Below are 17,724 nucleotides of genomic sequence, written 5' to 3'. Positions count from 1 at the left end.
TGTGAGTTCAGTGCCTGGGTTTCCAGGGCCCCAGGAGGCAGCCAGATCTCTCCCTTGACTTAATTTCCCATATGAAACCCTCAAAGTTAGAAATTGCTTTGAGACAAACAATAAAAAAAAAAAAAAAAAAAAAAAAAAGAAAAAAAAAAAGAAAAAGAAATCTTCTGTGAAGGCTGTTCTGGCAATAGTTCTGATACATTTTTTTCTTTGACCACATGACACCAATTGCCAAAGCTTAGAGATAGCAGTAAACTCAGCCCAGACAGAGAAAAAACAATGTTATCACCATTGTCACAAACTCTACCTCTGCTGTGTAGTCCTCTGCTCCATCAGGGGCTGCAGAGCAGAGCACCAGGTAGTGTGTGGCTCCCTGGGCTGCTTCCCAGCTCAGCCTCAGGCTGTTGTGGCTCCGCTCAGAGACGCGCAGGGAGCGAGGGGAAGACAAAGGCACTAAAGGGAAAAATAAGGCACAAAGGTACCCTCAGTGAATGAGGTCTGAAACAGCTCAAAACCCAGGGGACACCCGGCTTTACAACAGCTACCACAAGCTGGTGGGCACTTACCCCCTGCCTAACACAGTCTCTATGCTACAGAGAGTTTAATTCACTTGGAGACCATGGATTTAAAATTTTTTAAAAGCAGCGAAGAGTTGCAATATATTTCTAGCAGCGTGTGTTACTCCCACATTCTTCTTTGCAGAATGACAGAGGTGGAAAGGACCCCTGCCCAACCAGCTGCTCAAAGAACAGGTTGCTCAGGGAGTCTTGTCTGGTTGAGTTCTGAGCATCTCCACAGATGAGAGATGAGATGAGCTCTCTCCAGAGAGCTGTAGGCAGGCTAAACCTGAGCTGGAAAATACCCAAGGCAGGCTCCAGTGTGAGATGGCCAGAGCAGCCATCAGCTCACTTCTCTCTACTCACAGGTGGAGGTGACTCCTCTGAGCCCGTCGCCCGCGGCGCTGTCGTACACGGGGATCACCGACACCAGGTACTCCGTGTGCGAGGTCAGGTTGGACAGCTGCAGGGAGGACACTGCTCCCTCCAACACCACCTGCAAGCACAAGGCAGGGCTCTCAGGGCAGGGAGGTGCTGCTGCTCTTCAGTGGAACGGCTGAAGTGGCTGTCCCTGGCCAGCGTGGCTGCCCCATGGCAGATTTGTGCCCAAAGACATGAAGTGCAGTTCCCTCGGTGCTTTGCGCTAGGTAAATCTCTCCAAAACAGAGAGGTGAGAGGCAGAAAGGATTGCTGTCCTCTAAGCCTGGGATTTGTGCAAACACTGAGCACAAAACTCTAGTCATGCTCTCACTGAAATCAATGGAAATTCATCCACAACTTGGATTTGCTTTTTTTAAATCCTATCCATTGCAGATGAGTATCCTTGGACAGATCTCTGTACCCGAGTGTCCTCTTTGAGTCAAAACACATGATTTAGGGAGGGTATAAGACTGCCTAAGAGAAAAATCAGCCTATTACCTCATCACATTTACACTCATCATGCATTAAATTTAATCTCTGGTTTAGCTGATTTCCCACCCCACCCTCCTTTTGTCCACCCAAGCCTACTTTAACTTCCAGCCACCATCTGGAATCTGTGGCAGCCTCAGGTGTCCAGGGAAAGGTCTCTCACCTCTCTGGGGGTCCCACCCTTGGATGGATAATACACAACCCTGTATTTCTTTGGTGGTTTCAGAGGAGGGCTCCAGGCCAAGTGCATGCTCTTGGAGGTCACAGCAGATATTTTCAGGTCAGTTGGGCTGAGCTGGGGACCCGTGCTCACAGGGGTGTCTTTCACAGCGCTGCCTAGGAATTAAAAACACAGTTATTTTCTTACATTCACACTTCTCATGCCGAACATACTTTCCAGCTCATAAATATGAGTGACATTTTTCAAATCAAGTTGCAATCTCCTTCCCTATAGAGTAGAGAAACTGTTCTAGACTGCTCTGAAATAAATATTTTAAAACTGGGTGTACAGAGAACATAAATACTCCATGAAGAGCAGGCTGTGTATTTTGCTGGGTGCTGCAAATAATTCTTCAACACAAGCCTGTGTTCCTCAATCACAAAAAATTGCTAAAATTAACAAGCAAAAATTACTTTGGTTTCTTTTTGAAGAAGGTAATTTTTCTTCAGCTTAACCCTAATATTTGTGAAATATCTAATTATATCAAATATAAATCAATAAGAATAAATTAATTTATTTACACGAATGTCCAGAGCATTAAAATCAAATTATGTTTGAAATTTAGATGTTCCCATTCTGCTTAGGTCAATTTTAGAGCAAAAGATATAGAAATATGTACACTATATTTCTCCTGAGGATCTAAGCTAACATCTGGAGGGGTTCTTCATGGTTTTCATCATGCAAACTGTTCTCCAGCAAAGGAAAGAAATGGCTGCTTGATTTGAACTTGAAAATACCTTGGAGATCCAACATTCAAAGTTTAGTGGAGGAAAAAAGAAATGCATGTAGGTGTTTTATCATCTCCTCATCCTACCTCCATATTTACCCCATAATCTTTCCCCAGTATATTTTCATACTAGTTCTTCTGCTTTTTCTGTCTCTTTTAGGTTGGGAGAAACTCAGAAAAGGAGACGGATACAACACATTTACCACACCATATGATAAAGGAAGAGGGAAGGAATATAATGGTAATTCCCTATAATGGTAATTGCTGTCATTAGGTGATTTTCTCCTCCAAGAGGAACGGACATGGTGAGCAGCAGTGTGGGGGGACAGAATAGAAGAAAAATAAAGATAGTGCAGAAAGTAATCTCACGCCTAAGGAGTTGCAGCTGGGCCAGTTGCCAACGATTAGGAACAGGCCTGATTTTAACAGGCCACAGCTGTGACCAATGAGAAAAAGAGTAGGTTGGTTGGTTGAGAAGGGAATTCAAGCTGGTTGGCTACTTTGTGAAGAAGAAAGAGTCAGTGCTCTGAGGAGCTGCCCATGAGAAACACCAAGGAAGCATGAAACTTTTGCATAAGGAGACAACAGCACGGAACCGCTGCAACAAGACGACAACACAGCGGGAAGGGAGGCTCCACTTCACCTGCGGCTTCCTTGTGGCTCCTCTCCTTGATCCTGGTGCACAGGACCCGTGTGAGCTTGCCCACCAGGGAGCTGAGCAGGGGGAAGTCCAGCACGTTGTAGACGGTGAGCTCCAGCGGCTCCGAGGCCACCTGCCGCAGCTCCGCCTCGTCCGCGTTCTTCACCCCTGCCAACACAGAACTTGAATTTGCAAACGACCCCAGCGTGGGAAGAGATAAAGAATCTTGACTCCGTGTTTCAGAAGGCTGATTTATTATTTTATGATATATGTTATAGCAAAAGAAAATGATATAATAAAACTCTACTAAAAGAATAGAAGAAAGGATTTCATCAGAAGGCTAGCAAGGAATGGAAAGGAATGATAATAAAATCTTGTGACTGACCAGAGAGTCTGAGACAGCTGGACTGTGATTGGCTGTTAATTAAAAACAACCACATGAGACCAATCAAAGATTGCACCTGCTGCATTCCACAGCAGCAGATAATTGTTGTTTACATTTCATTTCTGAGGCCTCTCAGTTTCCCAGGAGAAAAGGTCCCAACAAAAGAATTTTTCATAAAATATGTCCGTGACATCAGGCTGAGAATGCCCCACACAGGGCTTCACCACCACCCTGCTCTCCCAGCACAGTGCTGTCTTTTCCTGCACCAACCAGCTCAGCCCAGCCTGGGAAGAGCTTTCTGCTCAGAAAGCTTTTAGTGGCCTGGAGACAGCCTGGTGAATCTTCCTGCTGTTTTCCTGCCTCCTCACCACTTGCAGGTTTGGCTGTCAGAAAGGTAGATGTTTTTCAACCTGAGAGGCAGTTGGCATAAACATGAGGGACTGAATGAACAAATAACCATTTTATATTTATGAGGTGCCAGCGCTCCCCACAGAGAGCCTGTTGTTCGTCAGAACATCACATTGCATTTCAACAGTCAGGGATGAGTAAAAAGCAGCCCTTTTATGTAACAGAATTTCTCCATCTCACAGCATCCTCCATCCTTCAGCTCCCCCTCCTCATTAACTCTCTGCTGACCAAGCTCCACAGTACAACTCATTTTGCTTCCCAGAGCTTGGTTCAAGGTTCCCTAACACTGTCCAAGGAGGCTCAGCAGCTCTCCTCCCTCCATAAATGCCACTTACCTGCATGACCCCATGCAATAAAACCTCACTTGCACGTCCCCAACATAAATTAGCACCTAAACTTTTGAAGATTGCAATTTTAGGGGAGCTTTTATGTAACTTTATTGCTCATGTGTCAGTCTCCAGCAGACCCCGTGTGCTCCTTAAGGCCAGAGCTGCTCAAGGCCATTCTGTGTCTCGGTGTTGCTGGCAGACAGTGAAAAGCAGATAATGTTGTTATTCAGAGAAATGGGAAGTTGTGAGAGGCAGTAATTACACAGGAGGTCCCCTGCCATCCCCAATACAATGTTCTCTTGCCCAGTTCCACAGCTGAGAATATTGTTTTCATAGCACTGGTCCCTGAGGCTCCCAAAGGTCGTTAGATGGGAGGTGTGAAATCTCTCATGTGAATACCTTCCCCCCCAAAAATATATCCTTTCAAGACACTGCCTGGGCTGAATAAATGAGTTAATTTTCATCTGAGCCCCAATGTAATGAGGTCTCACCCACCACTTCAGTTCTACAGCCTCAGGATGCTTCTGTCAAAGTTGAGGGAACATAACCTTCAATTTGAAGATGACCAAAAATAGGTTGGCTTTGTCCTACAGCTTATCAATGGCTGTGATCTTACCAATGGCAAATATCTCTATGCCCAGGTTTTTCAAGGTCTGAGCAGCCAGGTTGGCATCATCCTGGGACTTCCCATCAGTCAGAAGGATTACCAACTTCTCAGCCTCCAGCCGGGCACCAGCGTCTGGTTTCAGATTCTGCTCTAGGACGTGGGTCAGTGCCAGACCTGGAGAGGGGCAGAGATGGAGGTTGTGCCACAGCCTTCCAAAAAACCCACATGTTTTCTCTCCTCCCCGGTGGCCACAGTCCCCACAGAGTCCATAATCCATGGGAACAGCTTTCCCCACTGTTCAGAGCCCTGCCAGGTGGAGTTACCTGTAAAGGTGTTGCCACCCTTGTACCGCAGGTTCCTCACGGCCTCCAGCAGCTGTTCCCTGGTGGAGTGAGCACTCAGATCCCACTCTGTCCTGGGGTCACTGCTGTACTGGGACAGCCCTGGGGGAGACAGGAGCCATGGGCATCCAGCCAGCCCAGGGGAGCTGCAGGAGCCCCACTCTGGGAGCTGCTGAGAGGATTGGCAGGGAGGATGACACCAAATAATGACAGGGACTGGGGGTGAGCACAGGGGGCTTCTAACTCCACTTTCGGCATGGTTCTGAGAAAAGAGCAGGAAGTTGAGTTAGGGGGTGTTTATGCTGGATATTGGGAAAAGGTTCTTCCCCCAGAGGGTGGTGGGGCACTGAACAGGTTCCCAGGGCAGTGGTCACAGTCCCAGGCTCACAGAGCTGAAGGAATGTTTGGATAATGCTCTCAGGCACAGGGTGGGATCTTTGGGGTGTTCTGTGCAGGGCCAGGACTTGGACTCAATGATCCTTGTGGGTCCCTCCCAAATCAGAATATTCCACAATTCTGTGATTCTCTGCCATGCTGGCAGCAAAGCAATGACTCAGACTCCATGGGGTACAGGGGTACACATCCCCCTCATGATGATCAGAGGAATTTGATAAGGTGCCAAAGTTAATCCAGGTCAAACAATGAGCTGCAAGGACTGAGAAGGATTTACACCATCCTATTTCATGTACAGCCTGGCTGCCAGCATCACTCAGAGCTGGAAGCAGCCCCATACCCTGCTGAACTCACAGCAGCCCCATTGCCACTGCACCCAGTGCATTGGTGGCTGAGCACATCCTCAGAGACGGCAGCAAATCCCAAAAGCGTCTCAGCATCACCACCCGACCTAGGGCTGCCCAAAGACAGCACTGCTGCTCAATGTGCAGATATTTTTCACGGCCACTAGAGGCCAGAGCTTGCTGCCAGATGGGAAAAGCTTCCAAGAGCAGCTCAAGGACCCCATCCTAGAGAAATAACAGCTCCCAAGAGGAGCACATCACCACGGGGACAAGAGACCAAGGCCCCTTCAAACATCAGCATCCCAAGGTCAGGAAACAGGAGCATGTCCTACCTACTCTGATCTTGTCTTCTGCAATACTGAATGGGGAAATCAAATTGCTCAGGAACTCCTTGATGAGCTTGAAATTGTTGCGCCCGATGCTCCAGGAGCCATCCACGAGCAGGACAATGTCAGTCATGGCAGGAGTGTCACACTGAAACTGGGAGCCTGCAGGGAAAGGCTGGATACTCAGAGAAGCAGTTGTGAGGGATAAAAACCTGCTTTGGTTTTACGATAAAAATCAAATCTGCTCTGCAAGGCCTTGTCTGGATGGTGGAATGGACCATCTGCCAGTCTGGCACATGTCAGCATCCTGTGAAAACCATGGAGCCAAGGATAACCCATCTCAGCACCTCGAAATGGAGTGGTGTGCAGCTGCACCTCTGCAAAGAAGGGGTTAAAGCTGTCAGGAAGCATGTGCTAACCCAAGCACTGCTCTCTGCAAGCTGTCAGCTCCATTCCATCTCTGCCCCAGCCCAGTGCTTCCTTTTATCTAGCTTAAGTCTCCAAGAATTGCAGGTGATTGCTTAATTCCATTCCATCACGAGATCCCCTGTGGGCTACAATTATTTCATGGCTTTATATTAAATCCAATCTCTCAGCAAAAACCTGCTGGCACTATGGATACTCCAGCTCTGCCTCCCTCCCCACCCCTGGTCCTCAGCTCAGCAGAGGATCTGATAAGGCATTTTGCTAATTGGATGCATCTTCCTCGAGTATTGCTCAGATGGGGAATTTTCCATCTTTGGTGGAGGGGAAACAGATGATCCCACTGAGATTTATCAGGCTCCAAGGAGGTGTGTCTCCTCTCACAGTCATGGATTTCTGCTGGGCCAAAGGGGCTTCTCTGGCCCATCCCATTCCCACCATTTCAGCAGAGCTGGGAGCCATCACAATCTCAACTGAATCTGAAGGATCCTCATGGATCAGATATCTGTGAAACACGAAGAACAAGCCCAGAAGGAGGAGCAGACCAGATAACAAACACCCCTGGTGCTTGGAAAGGAAACACCTTGGGAAGGTCCATGGCTGGGGGTGCTCTGCTGAGGAACACAAATGCTTACATGAATCTGCCAGAAGCAGGGGGAGATGAAAACGTGAAGAGAGAATGGTGCCAAATCAATTAAAATCAATAAATTAAATCATCTGGAAGGAATTTCTGGCCCAACTCCAGCTTTCCTGAGAATTCATGTTGTTCTGCAGGACTCCAAATTTCTCCAGTGAGCTCTGACAGCTCCCAGAGCATGAGCTAGGGATTGGAAGCACAACCAGCAGCACTGTACTCTGGGGGGGCACAGGGTGGGCTGGAAAGCTGGAATTCAGTGAGTGTTAGGGAAAACAGCAGGGGAGAAGCAGCAGGACATGTCTGAACCCCCTCTCACCTCGTCTCAGTGAATCCTTTGGGGGTTTTTCTTTTCCTGGAGTCTCTCGCTCCTCGTTTTCAGGAGTGTGCTGGGATGATTTTGGGGTCGTTGATGCTGTTTCTGTCATGCTGACCTCCATACTGGGCTGGTTTCTTGTAGTTTCTCCTGAGCTCTTTGGCTGAACCCCCTTCTGCCTTTTCCTTTCAGCTCTGTCCTTTGCTGTGCTCCAAAGATAAAAATCCCATTGTCCCAAACTGTATTATCCCCATCCAACCCCACTCCTCAGCTGATTTAAGCCACATTTAGCACAGATTTAGGGGGCTCAGAAAAGGTAAAATTCCTACAATTTTATGGAAATTGGTGGGTAGATTGTCACCACCTTCATTCATACCTCTCTGAGAGGGCTGCATGTGTGCTCAGGAGCTAATGTTAAAAATGGTTCACATCAAAAAGTGTGTCCTTCCCATTATCATCAATGATGAAAAACAATGAATGTTTATAAAATATAAATTAGGAAAAACATCCCATGGCACCTCATACCCAGTTGCTCTCCAGAGCTGAGCAATCTGTGACCTGCAAACACCCCAAGCTAGTGCAAGACTTTTGGATAATGACCCTGGTGGAGCTTTCTCCCATCAACAGGTGAAATTCTCTTTTGAGCCCATGGAAACACAAGACTCTGTAGTTATATACAGTCCTCAGCCAGACAGGCTGAGGGAATCCTTCTTGTAAAGCACCTGCAGCCAGCCCTGGGACACAGAGCTTAGGGAAAAAAGCACCATCAGCTTCTCAGGGAGCAGCTTGCTCTCAAAGGATCCACATTCAGTCAAAGGATGGGTTTGCATCTGCTGAATTTGGATACCTGAACGTGCATTTTCAGCTTGGCTGGAATGAGGAGCAAATTTTTTAGATGGTTTACTGTGTTTCTGTAGCTAAGAATTATGTGCAAAGGATGATACCAGGCTAGCAAGGCTCACTCAAGAATATCTCTGATGAAGGGAGAAAATGGGGATGGTTTTAGGGACAGCTGAATGCCATGGTAGCATGGCACAGGCCATGGCTCACAATCAATTCCCTGTGATTTTGAGCCATGGCCTGTGCCATGCTACCATGGCATCCCTGAGACTCCAGGATGGTGAGAGCACCCACCTGAGTGTGGCAGGGCAGTGTTCAGGGGTGGAGGGGTGTCCTCAGCCACCCCACTGTGCTCAGCTGCAGAGGAGGTGAGATTCTTTCCTGATGCAGCTCCTGCGTTCCTGCGGCTGTTTCTAGTCTGGGATGCATTTCTGAGCTCCTCTACTGTGGGAAGACCAAAAATAGAGAAATTGCCCATCTAGAGAGCCATACTTCCCTCCCTCATCCCCTGGGTTTTCCCCATCTCCCTTCTTCCAACCAAAACAGTGCCAGGCTCTGGGACTGCCAAGCACTCTGTGCCAGAGCAGCCACATCCCCAAGAGCCTCAGCAGCTCTGAGTGGTAAAATTTAGCCCTCTCCACTTACTCACAAATTTCCTCTTGGCAAACAGGGCTTCCTGGGAGCCGTTGAGCACGTAGACCTGCAGGGTGTATTCCTTGGTGGGGCTCAGCCCTCCCACTGTGGCTTTGGGAGTCTTGGTTTTCAGCATGACTTCTTGCTCCGAGTCCCCTGAGGTGGGATGAAGCCACAGCTCAGAGCCTGTCAGAGCTTAAATTTAAGTTGACAGTAGCAAAAGCAGCACTGAAATGCAGGGAATGTCTGCCTAGGGACTGCAGTCAGCTCCTATTCATGCTTTAAATTTTGAGGAGCTCTGATTTTTACTCTTTTACTTCAACGTAGAGCTGGGAAGATTGAGGTGGGTTTTTTAAATGCCTGGTACGTGCCCAGATTAGAAAATTACTTCCTACCCAGCATTAGTACAACTTTCACCAGCTTCCCAAGGATTGTTGAGTGAAAAGCTGGTGTTGGGAGTGCAAAGACTGGCAAATGCTTATGAAAACACCCAGCTGGTTGAGGTCATGCGTGACACAATGAGGAAGTGACTCGGAGCCTCTGGAGGTCACTGCTGGCCCTTGGACTCATCTTACCCCAGCTGTGCTGCCTCTGCCCCATCTGCCTGCAGGGCACAGCTCATTTCTGGGGCTGGCACTGCCTCCAGACCCTTCCACAGCCGTGTCTGAGCTGTTGGACCCTTTCCTGAGACTGGGATGGCTTGAGCAGCCAAGGGCAATGAGCAGAGCGAGCAAGGCAGTGGCTGCTGCCCAGCACAGCGGGGCACAGAAGCTCCCTAAACCTCTCTCATAGAAAGGTCTGGAGCTTTGAATGATGGAGATGGATGTGTTCCTGATCCAGCGCTCCTACCTGGGGCTGGAAACTCCCCGGCCTGAGAGGGAAAGCCTCAGGCATGTGCTGTGGGGATTCCCTGCATTCCTGGGATGCTCATCAATCTCTGCTGAGCTGAGGCTCTGGGGAGGAGCACTGGGCAGGCGAGGAATGAGAAGCCTGCTGCTCCAGGCCGGGAAACAGGTGGGGGCTGAGCTAAAATGGGGTGGATGATCACAGGAGCTGCCGCCCTGCACTCCTGCTCCCTTTTCCGGCTCACTGGGAACCAAACGCCAGCCACAGCCGAGGATGGCTCAGCCCCTCCTCCCCACTGAGGGACATCGTGTCCTTCCAGCCCCACCAGGTTCAACATCTGAAATGAGGGAGTAGGGGCAGGGAGCTGGAGGGATGAGCCTACCCACACAAATAGGGTCAGAGGCCCCCCATGCCGTGTCCCTGCAGTGGTGGCAGAGCTGGGAGCTCCACAGAAGAGCCAGGCAAGGAACCTGTTTCATTTTTGTCTCACAGAGTCCCAAAGGACAGCATTTCTGGCTAAACCTTTCCCCTAGCATGAAGAGGGCTGAATTTCCTCTCTTTCCTGTGAAGGAGTGAAAAAGGGACAGTGCCTGCATTGGGTGGCACTACAAACTGCTCCCACAGAGGCCAGAGAGGCTCCTTGTCACTGCTGCACGTACATCCCAGTGAAACCAGCCCTTGGAACCAGAGCAGGCTGTGGGTAACTCCCTCTGCCTTGTCTCTATTCCCTTAAGGTCTCAATAATGCTCATTTCTCATTTTTAGGTGCTGCTGTGCTCCCAGTGCAGCTCAGTCCCGCTGAGCTCTGCTGGGGCCCAAGCCCAGGGTGTCAGCACGTACCTGCCATGGGCTTTACCCGAACTTTGTAGCCACTGATGTTCCCCTCAGTCTCTTTCCACTTCATCTGCAGCCTGTCTTCTGAGAGGACAGTGAGTTTCAGCCGGCCTGACCCTGGGGAGGAGGAGGAGGAGGAGACGTGGCCGTGCTGTTGTGGCTGCAATTCCTGCCACAAACCCCACTGTGCTGCCTCTCCCAAGGACATGGCAGTGCTTGTGGTACAAAGGGAGCCTTCCCCACCCCAGGCAAGTCCTCAGCATCCCCTGGAAGCTCCTGCATCCCCTTGCACCTCTGCAGGCCTCCTGTGCAAGGAGGAGTTTCTCATTTATACCCCTGCAGAAAGGTAAAGCAGCCTCCCCACAGGTGGGGGCTTTTCTCTGAACCCTTCATGCCCTGAAGGGCTCTCCCAGGAGCTTTCAGGGTGAATGGATTTTTACAGCAAGTGTGTTCAGTGCAAACACGTGAAATGGCAGGGCAGCAAATGGGCTCAAGCAAGGCTCCTCAATAGGCTTGGGATGCTCAGAAATACAGGAATTCCCCAGGTGATGGATCCCACACTTGTGCAGAATGATCATTTCAGAGGCAGCTCCAAGGACAAGCTGGGTTTAGAAAGAAGGAAATAAAAAGAAAGAAAAGCTGATAAAGTGTAAATAACAGCTCCTGGCAGGACCATAACTCATGGGCACCAGCTTGTATCAGCTCGCTGCAGGGAGCTGCAAGCTAAATGACAAATCCTGAGGGGGAAAAATAGTATCAGACAGGGAGGTAAAGAGAAGAAAGAGCACATTCCTTATCAGCTCCAGATTTCACAGCTATCTGTTAACCCAGCTAGATGGCTGAGCCCATTGTGTCACTCCTTGAATCCACAATTCCTGTCACACAAATGTCACCATATGAACCTTTCTCACTCAGCTGGATGCAGGATGGCAACTCAGCAGATTTCTCTGCCCTCCCTGTGACACTGTGCCCAGAGCTGCCTTTCCAGCAGATGCCCTAATTTGCAGTGAGTGATCACACCATAAACATCTGCACCCAAGGGCTCCCCCTCATTTGCAGCTGTTACCAATCTTTTTCCCTTTACAATTACTCATAAAAAAAAAAAAAATAAATCTCAGAGTGACCTGGAGTTTCTGCTAAGTGCTGCTAAAGTGTCACCCAGGGCTCCTCAGCTCCCTAATCTGGTCCTGCACTAATCCCTGACACCTCCTGACATCCCTGCCATGATGTCACCCCCCAGGAAAGCAGTGAGAGCTGGCACTGAGGGTCCTGCTTGTCTCAGCCCAACATCTGGGCCTTAACCTTTCCCTGCAGAGACTTCCTGCAGGCTGCCCGACAAGCAGATAACTATTTTGGGGAAACAAAGCTCAGATTCACATCTCACCCCAGGCAAATCTGAAGAGGAAGAAAGAAAACAGGGGGAAGAGGGGTGAAGGGCAAAAAGCAAATCCTAAAATCACGCCTAAGAGAAATGGTAAAAGATCATGGAACAATGAGGGGAATTCATAGTTAGATTAAACATGGAGCTGCCTTCTTTTGGCCAAGTGTGGTCCAGCTCCTTGGGCATCACTCTAGGAGCCCAGAAGCTAAAAAGACAAGAATGTCCCCAGACAGAGCAGAAAGGACATCATCCTCTAAAGCACCATTATGTGCTGGATGCAAATGATCCCCAGTGCCATGAAAGCTCCACTGTTTCCTTGCCCTGTGTTGGATGTGCACTGTTTGATGCTGTAACCTTGCTCTCGTGGAGTTAAGCCCAAGCTTAACTGCAGAAGTCTGGAAGATGCACAGCAGGGAGACACATCTGTCCCAGCCCTGCAGGGCCACCACCTCTCTAGAAACCTCTGTGCTCTTCAGACATAACCTAAAGGTGGCTCTTCCACATCAGAAAGGCTGTGCTGAGGTGCTGTAGGCATTTTCTGTGGAGTAGGATGATGCAGGATGAATCACTTCATGCTTTCTCACCCAGATGTTGCACCACATCTCACCACAAACACCCAAAGCAGGAAGGTGCAGTGTCTAAAGAAGCAAAAGCCTTTTCCTTCCTGTTTCTCAGGCTCCCACAGATCACAGAAGTCCCTCTTTGCTTGCACAGGCTGAAATGCATCCCTGATGGGCTGAACTGCTGCCAGGGATGAGGACAGGCCAGGCAGGGTGGGGAGGGATGGAGGGGCTCTCCCAGATGGGGCTCCTGAGCCCTCATTGCTCTTCATGCTTGGGAAAGGCTGTTGGGAGCTTCACCAGCACACAGCAGAGCACAGCAGCCCCCTGGAATAATGCCTGGCTCTGGGAATGCCCCTGACAGTGCTGTCCCTGCCTTAGGGAGGGCTGGGCTGCCCCAGGGCACCAAAACCTCAGGAACAGCCCCAGCAGGGCAGGCAGGCTCCTTACCTTGGCCCACTCGTCCCCAGACATGGCTCAGCACAGGCAGGCAGGCAAGAAAGAACCAAGCGTGGATCAGCATTTTGAGCAGGACCTGCAAAAGGGCAAATGTCAGGGAGGGGAAGTAAAAGTTGTGTTTCACCACATCAAAATCCAGGTTTTGTCCATCCTCATTTAAGGCACTGCAGATTTGGGCATCATGGATGGCACTGAAAGCATGGGGGAGAAGAACACACAGATTTTCCTGCAATTCCTACACATTATTTTATCTTTTTAGTCTCTCCAATATAGCTCTCAGTGCCTTGGTCTGAGCTGTGTTTATAAATCTGGCTTATAAGCACTGGAGCTCCCAGTGATCGTTTCTATTCTGATCATGGAAATCAACAACACTGGCACGTGATTGGACACAGAGATTCCAGAATAACCTCTGGTTTAAACTGTACAGAAGTAATTAATTGTGGTTATCATGCCCACAATCATTCCAGGTGCACAGACAGCACGTTTCTCATGTCCCTGGCGTGCACACACCAATCACAAGGGGGAAAGCACAGAGAGGAGCTCTCTGTAGCAGCCAGGCTCCTCAAACCACAGATTTAATGACCTCAGTTGCTGTGATAAAGCAATTTTGCAGCAGGAGGGATCCACAGACCCAGAGGAGTTTGTATGTGAACAGCTTACAAATAAAGGGTTTTATTTCTTATTTCACTCCCAAGAATTTATATCCAGGATTTTCTGGGATAGTTTTGCTTTAATTTGTTCACCTGAACAGACTGAAAGCAGACAGGACAGACTTACCCATGGCAGAGGATCAGAATTCTGAATCAGTTTGACTCAGAAATAACCTCAGCAGCATGGCCAAAGCTGACTGCCAGCCTCAGCCCATGGACCCACCTTTTCCAGCCTGCATTTCAGTGCTGTTCCCTTTGGGTCAGGAATTTTGGGTCAGCAGAAAACCCCCCTGATGGAAGCAGTGCCACCCCCTCATCTGGCTCCCAGCAAACCTGGCTTCAAGCACCTGTTGTTGGCCTTTTGTCATCCCTGTGCTCCACATTTCAGCCTCACTGCTTCTGGCAGAACCAGCCCTGCACCCCCTCCTGCAGGGACATCTCCCTTCCCCTCACCTTGATGGACAGGTATGCAGAGGCTCCTGGCAAATGCCTGATTTCCCCCAAACACAGCAGCGTGGTAGCAATTTCAAGGGAAAATAAATATGCACATGAGTGAGTGAGTGAGCCAGGCATGATCTGTTTAAATCAGATCTGAATTGCTGGAAGAATGACTGGAAAAACGTGCAAGTTGTAACAGGGAGTTGTTAACCACCCTTCTCTGTCTGTGGTTTCTTTTTTTTATTATTGAAGATGAATGGAACAACTGCAGTGTAACCGAAGCCTTTAGCCATGGGAAACACTTGCTTTATTTTTCCAGCTAATAAAATGAGGTCATTGTTTATAAAAAACAGCAAACATTTGATAGGTGGCTTTCAGAACCCTGATTGTCACCTCCAGGAAAGCAGAGCTTGTCCTGGCTGCAGAGGTGTGGGTGCCAAACAGCAGCAAAAACTCAGCATTTTTTTACATTCCTTAAATTCAAATTTCATTTTTGCCATTTTGCAATGCCATCAATCTGCTCTTAATTTCCTTGAAACTTCTGTGCAACCGCTGACAAACAGGATGCCAAACTCTGGCAAAAGCACAGGATTGTGTGGGATCTTTTCATGTTAACCAGGGTTATATGGGATCCAAAGTGCAGAAAAATAAACTCCTCCAGCCTGCACTGATTAGGGTTTACTGCAGGCTCTGGTTCAGGCAGGAGCTTCCACCCTGTTGTGTCAGTAAGGATGAGTTCAATATTATCATAGAATCACAGATTGGTTTGGGTTGGAAGGGACCTTAAAGCTCATTTTATCCCACCCCTGCCATGGCAGGGACACTTTCCACTATCCCAGGTTGCTCCCAGCCCCATCCAGCCTGGCCTTGGACACTTCCAGGGATCCAGGGGCAGCCACAGCTTCTCTGGGCACCTGTGCCAGGGCCTCAGCACCCTCACAGTAATCCTGGTTTTAACCCAGACTGGGCACAGTTAGACCCCAGCCTGTGGATCTTTTCTCTGACTAAAGCAAGAAACAGAGACTTCACCTATTCTGCCATCTCAGAGGCAAACCCATCACCACTCTGCCTCTTCTCCAACACTCCTTTTCCCAGCTGTAAATCAGGAATAAGAAATGCACCTGTCTGAAGTGGTGGAAGTCGCACATCTGGAGGAGTTCCCTCTGCACAGCCCAAACTCCAGGATCCTGTGGTCCCTCCCCATCCATTTCTGCCCTCGGTGGTGCCAGTGGCCAGCCAGGCTGAGTGTGGGGCTGAGGGGAGCCCGGGGACAGCAGGCAGGGAGCCCACAGCACGCTGGTGCCTCTCCCCTGTTACTCACCCCAGGGAAGGAATGTGGAGGCAGCAGCACATGGAGCAAGTGGTGAGTATTTCCAGAGCCTGGAAAATAGGGGTGTGTGGGGAGCACACCACTTTCCACTTGCTCCAGTTGTGTGCTCAGAGGAGATTTGGAGGTTAAGGCAGTCAAAGCAGCCTTTTTTGTTTTGTACAGGAAATTTTAGAAGTAGTCACTTTAGTTAAAGAGAAAAAAAAAAATGTCAGCCACATATTTAAATCATCAGGACTAAAGGTGAGGGTTTGCAGGCACTGTGGATTATTTCCATCATTCCACAGCCACAGTTTGGGGACATTTCCTCGTGTCAGAGGCCATCCCTGTCTCTGCACAGAAGCAATGTCACCTCGTGTCCCCCTCACTGCTGGGCACAGGAGCAGCGCCAGGGACAGCCCTGCAGGAGACAGGGACTGCCCGAGGCAGGGAATAAATCTGTCCCACATTCCCTGCGTGATTTGCTGGTCAAAGGACCTAAAACAGACTAAAAACCACAAATTCATCAACCCCTTTCTAGTTTCTCTTGGAAACTTCCTCTATTTCAGTTCCACTATTGAACAAAAGTGGAAACAGCACCAGACTTGAAAAGAAAGTCAGGAAAAAGTTCCATTTGTAGGCTGAGCTTTTGAAGCTCCCCCAGCTCATCAGGCTGAACCCACCCACACCTCCAGGTGGGAAAAAGACACACAGGTGACAAACCCCTCCAAGCACTCTCTGGCTACAATATCCTAGAGGATAATACAGTTTTTAGAGGATATCCCAAATTGTAGAGTATTTTAGATAGATAGTACAGTATTTTAGAGGATATCCTACAATATCCTATGGAGGATTGGACAGTTTTTAGAGTATATCCTAAACAGTAATTTTAGATAGATAGTACAGTATTTTAGAGGATATCCTATAATATGATAGAGAAAAGTACAGTTTTTAGAGGATATCCTAAATAGTAGAGTATTTTAGATAGATAGTACAGTATTTTAGAGGATATCCTAGAGAATAGTACATTTTTTAGAGCATAGCCTAAGTAGTAGAGTATTTTAGATAGATAATACAATATGTTAGAGGATATCCTAGAGGATAGTACAGTTTTTAGAGGATATCTTAGATAGTAGAGTATTTTAGATAGATAATACAATATTTTGGAGGATATCCTAGAGGATAGTACAGTTTTTAGAGGATACCCTAAATAGTAGAGTATTTTAGATAGATAATACAATATTTTAGAGGATACTCTACAGTATCCTAGATGATAATACAGTTTTGTACTATCAACCACAAAACAGAAGGAAAAAAGAGATCAAACCAACAAACAAAGTGCATTTCTCACAGCCACATCCCCTGAAGAGCCCCAGATCCTGGTTTGTTTAGGCTGATGTCAGGGAATGTGCCCTGAAGCCACCTCACCCTAAAGGATGGGTCCTGTCCCCCCTGCCCAGCACTAAGAACTGCACCAGCTCCAGGCTGCCCAGACAGCAAAACCCTGCAGAAATTCCCTTTCTGCTATACCCACACATGCCCCAAAAGAGCAAATCCCTGCTGGGCATCCCTGCAAAGCCAGCCCCGAGGGGAAGGAAGGAGGCACAGACCTGTTGGGAGCTCCGGCTACATCCTGGGACAGGGGCAGGAGCTGCCCTGGCGCCTCCTCCGCTCCTCGGAGCGATTCAAGATCGCAGCTCCAGCGGTCGGGAGGGATCGGGGAGGGGAGGGAGAACAGGGGGGGAGGGATGGGATTCCCCCACCTCCCTCTCCGCACGCACGGCTCGGCCGAAAAGAAGCGTGAAAAAGGAGGAGGCTGCTCCTACGGGCAGGAGAACGCGGGGTTTTTGGGGCTTTGCTAACGAAATAAAATAAAATCTCTGCGCGGGAGGCTGCAGGCTGATTTCCTAGAAGGCAGCAACAAGTGGTGGCTCTCTCCCACCCCGAGAGTGGCCGGGATGAGTTCAGCCCCGCTCGCTCCCATTCGCCGCTGTGCGCGCACGGATGGGGGCTGCGCACACACAGCTGCGCTCCCTCTGCGTTGGGAAATGAGCACATCTGTCAGCTCTGCACGGCCAGAGGCTGGACCGTGAGCTGGAGCTCCTCGGCTGCGAGATCCAGCCCTGCCGGAGGGATCCCCAGCGCCAGGAGCTCCTGGGAGGGACCCCCGGTGTGCCAAAACTTCTGCTGATGGATTTTGTCCTCGTTCCGGGAGGGAGCGA

General features: G+C 49.1%; 1 protein-coding gene across 1 annotated transcript in view; it reads right to left on the bottom strand.

Moving 5' to 3' along the window:
- The window catches only part of COL20A1 (collagen type XX alpha 1 chain), a 48,388-nt gene extending 35,216 nt beyond the window's left edge, over nucleotides 1-13,172 (bottom strand). Inside the window, exons 1-12 of the mRNA XM_058036230.1 lie at nucleotides 13,100-13,172; nucleotides 10,715-10,825; nucleotides 9,042-9,185; nucleotides 8,691-8,840; nucleotides 7,560-7,760; nucleotides 6,190-6,345; nucleotides 5,103-5,222; nucleotides 4,789-4,953; nucleotides 3,054-3,218; nucleotides 1,627-1,799; nucleotides 921-1,050; nucleotides 305-450 (exon numbers count right to left, since the gene is read on the bottom strand). Coding sequence (XP_057892213.1) covers nucleotides 305-450; nucleotides 921-1,050; nucleotides 1,627-1,799; nucleotides 3,054-3,218; nucleotides 4,789-4,953; nucleotides 5,103-5,222; nucleotides 6,190-6,345; nucleotides 7,560-7,760; nucleotides 8,691-8,840; nucleotides 9,042-9,185; nucleotides 10,715-10,825; nucleotides 13,100-13,172 — 1,734 coding nt within the window. The remainder of the gene's footprint in view (nucleotides 1-304; nucleotides 451-920; nucleotides 1,051-1,626; nucleotides 1,800-3,053; nucleotides 3,219-4,788; nucleotides 4,954-5,102; nucleotides 5,223-6,189; nucleotides 6,346-7,559; nucleotides 7,761-8,690; nucleotides 8,841-9,041; nucleotides 9,186-10,714; nucleotides 10,826-13,099) is intronic.
- Nucleotides 13,173-17,724: the final 4,552 nt, after the last annotated feature.

Source organism: Melospiza georgiana, chromosome 17 (assembly GCF_028018845.1).
Source record: "Melospiza georgiana isolate bMelGeo1 chromosome 17, bMelGeo1.pri, whole genome shotgun sequence".
Classification (NCBI taxonomy): Eukaryota; Metazoa; Chordata; class Aves; order Passeriformes; family Passerellidae; genus Melospiza; species Melospiza georgiana.
The sequence above is the reverse complement of the archived record's forward strand: the minus strand, read 5'-3'. Positions and strand labels throughout refer to the sequence as shown.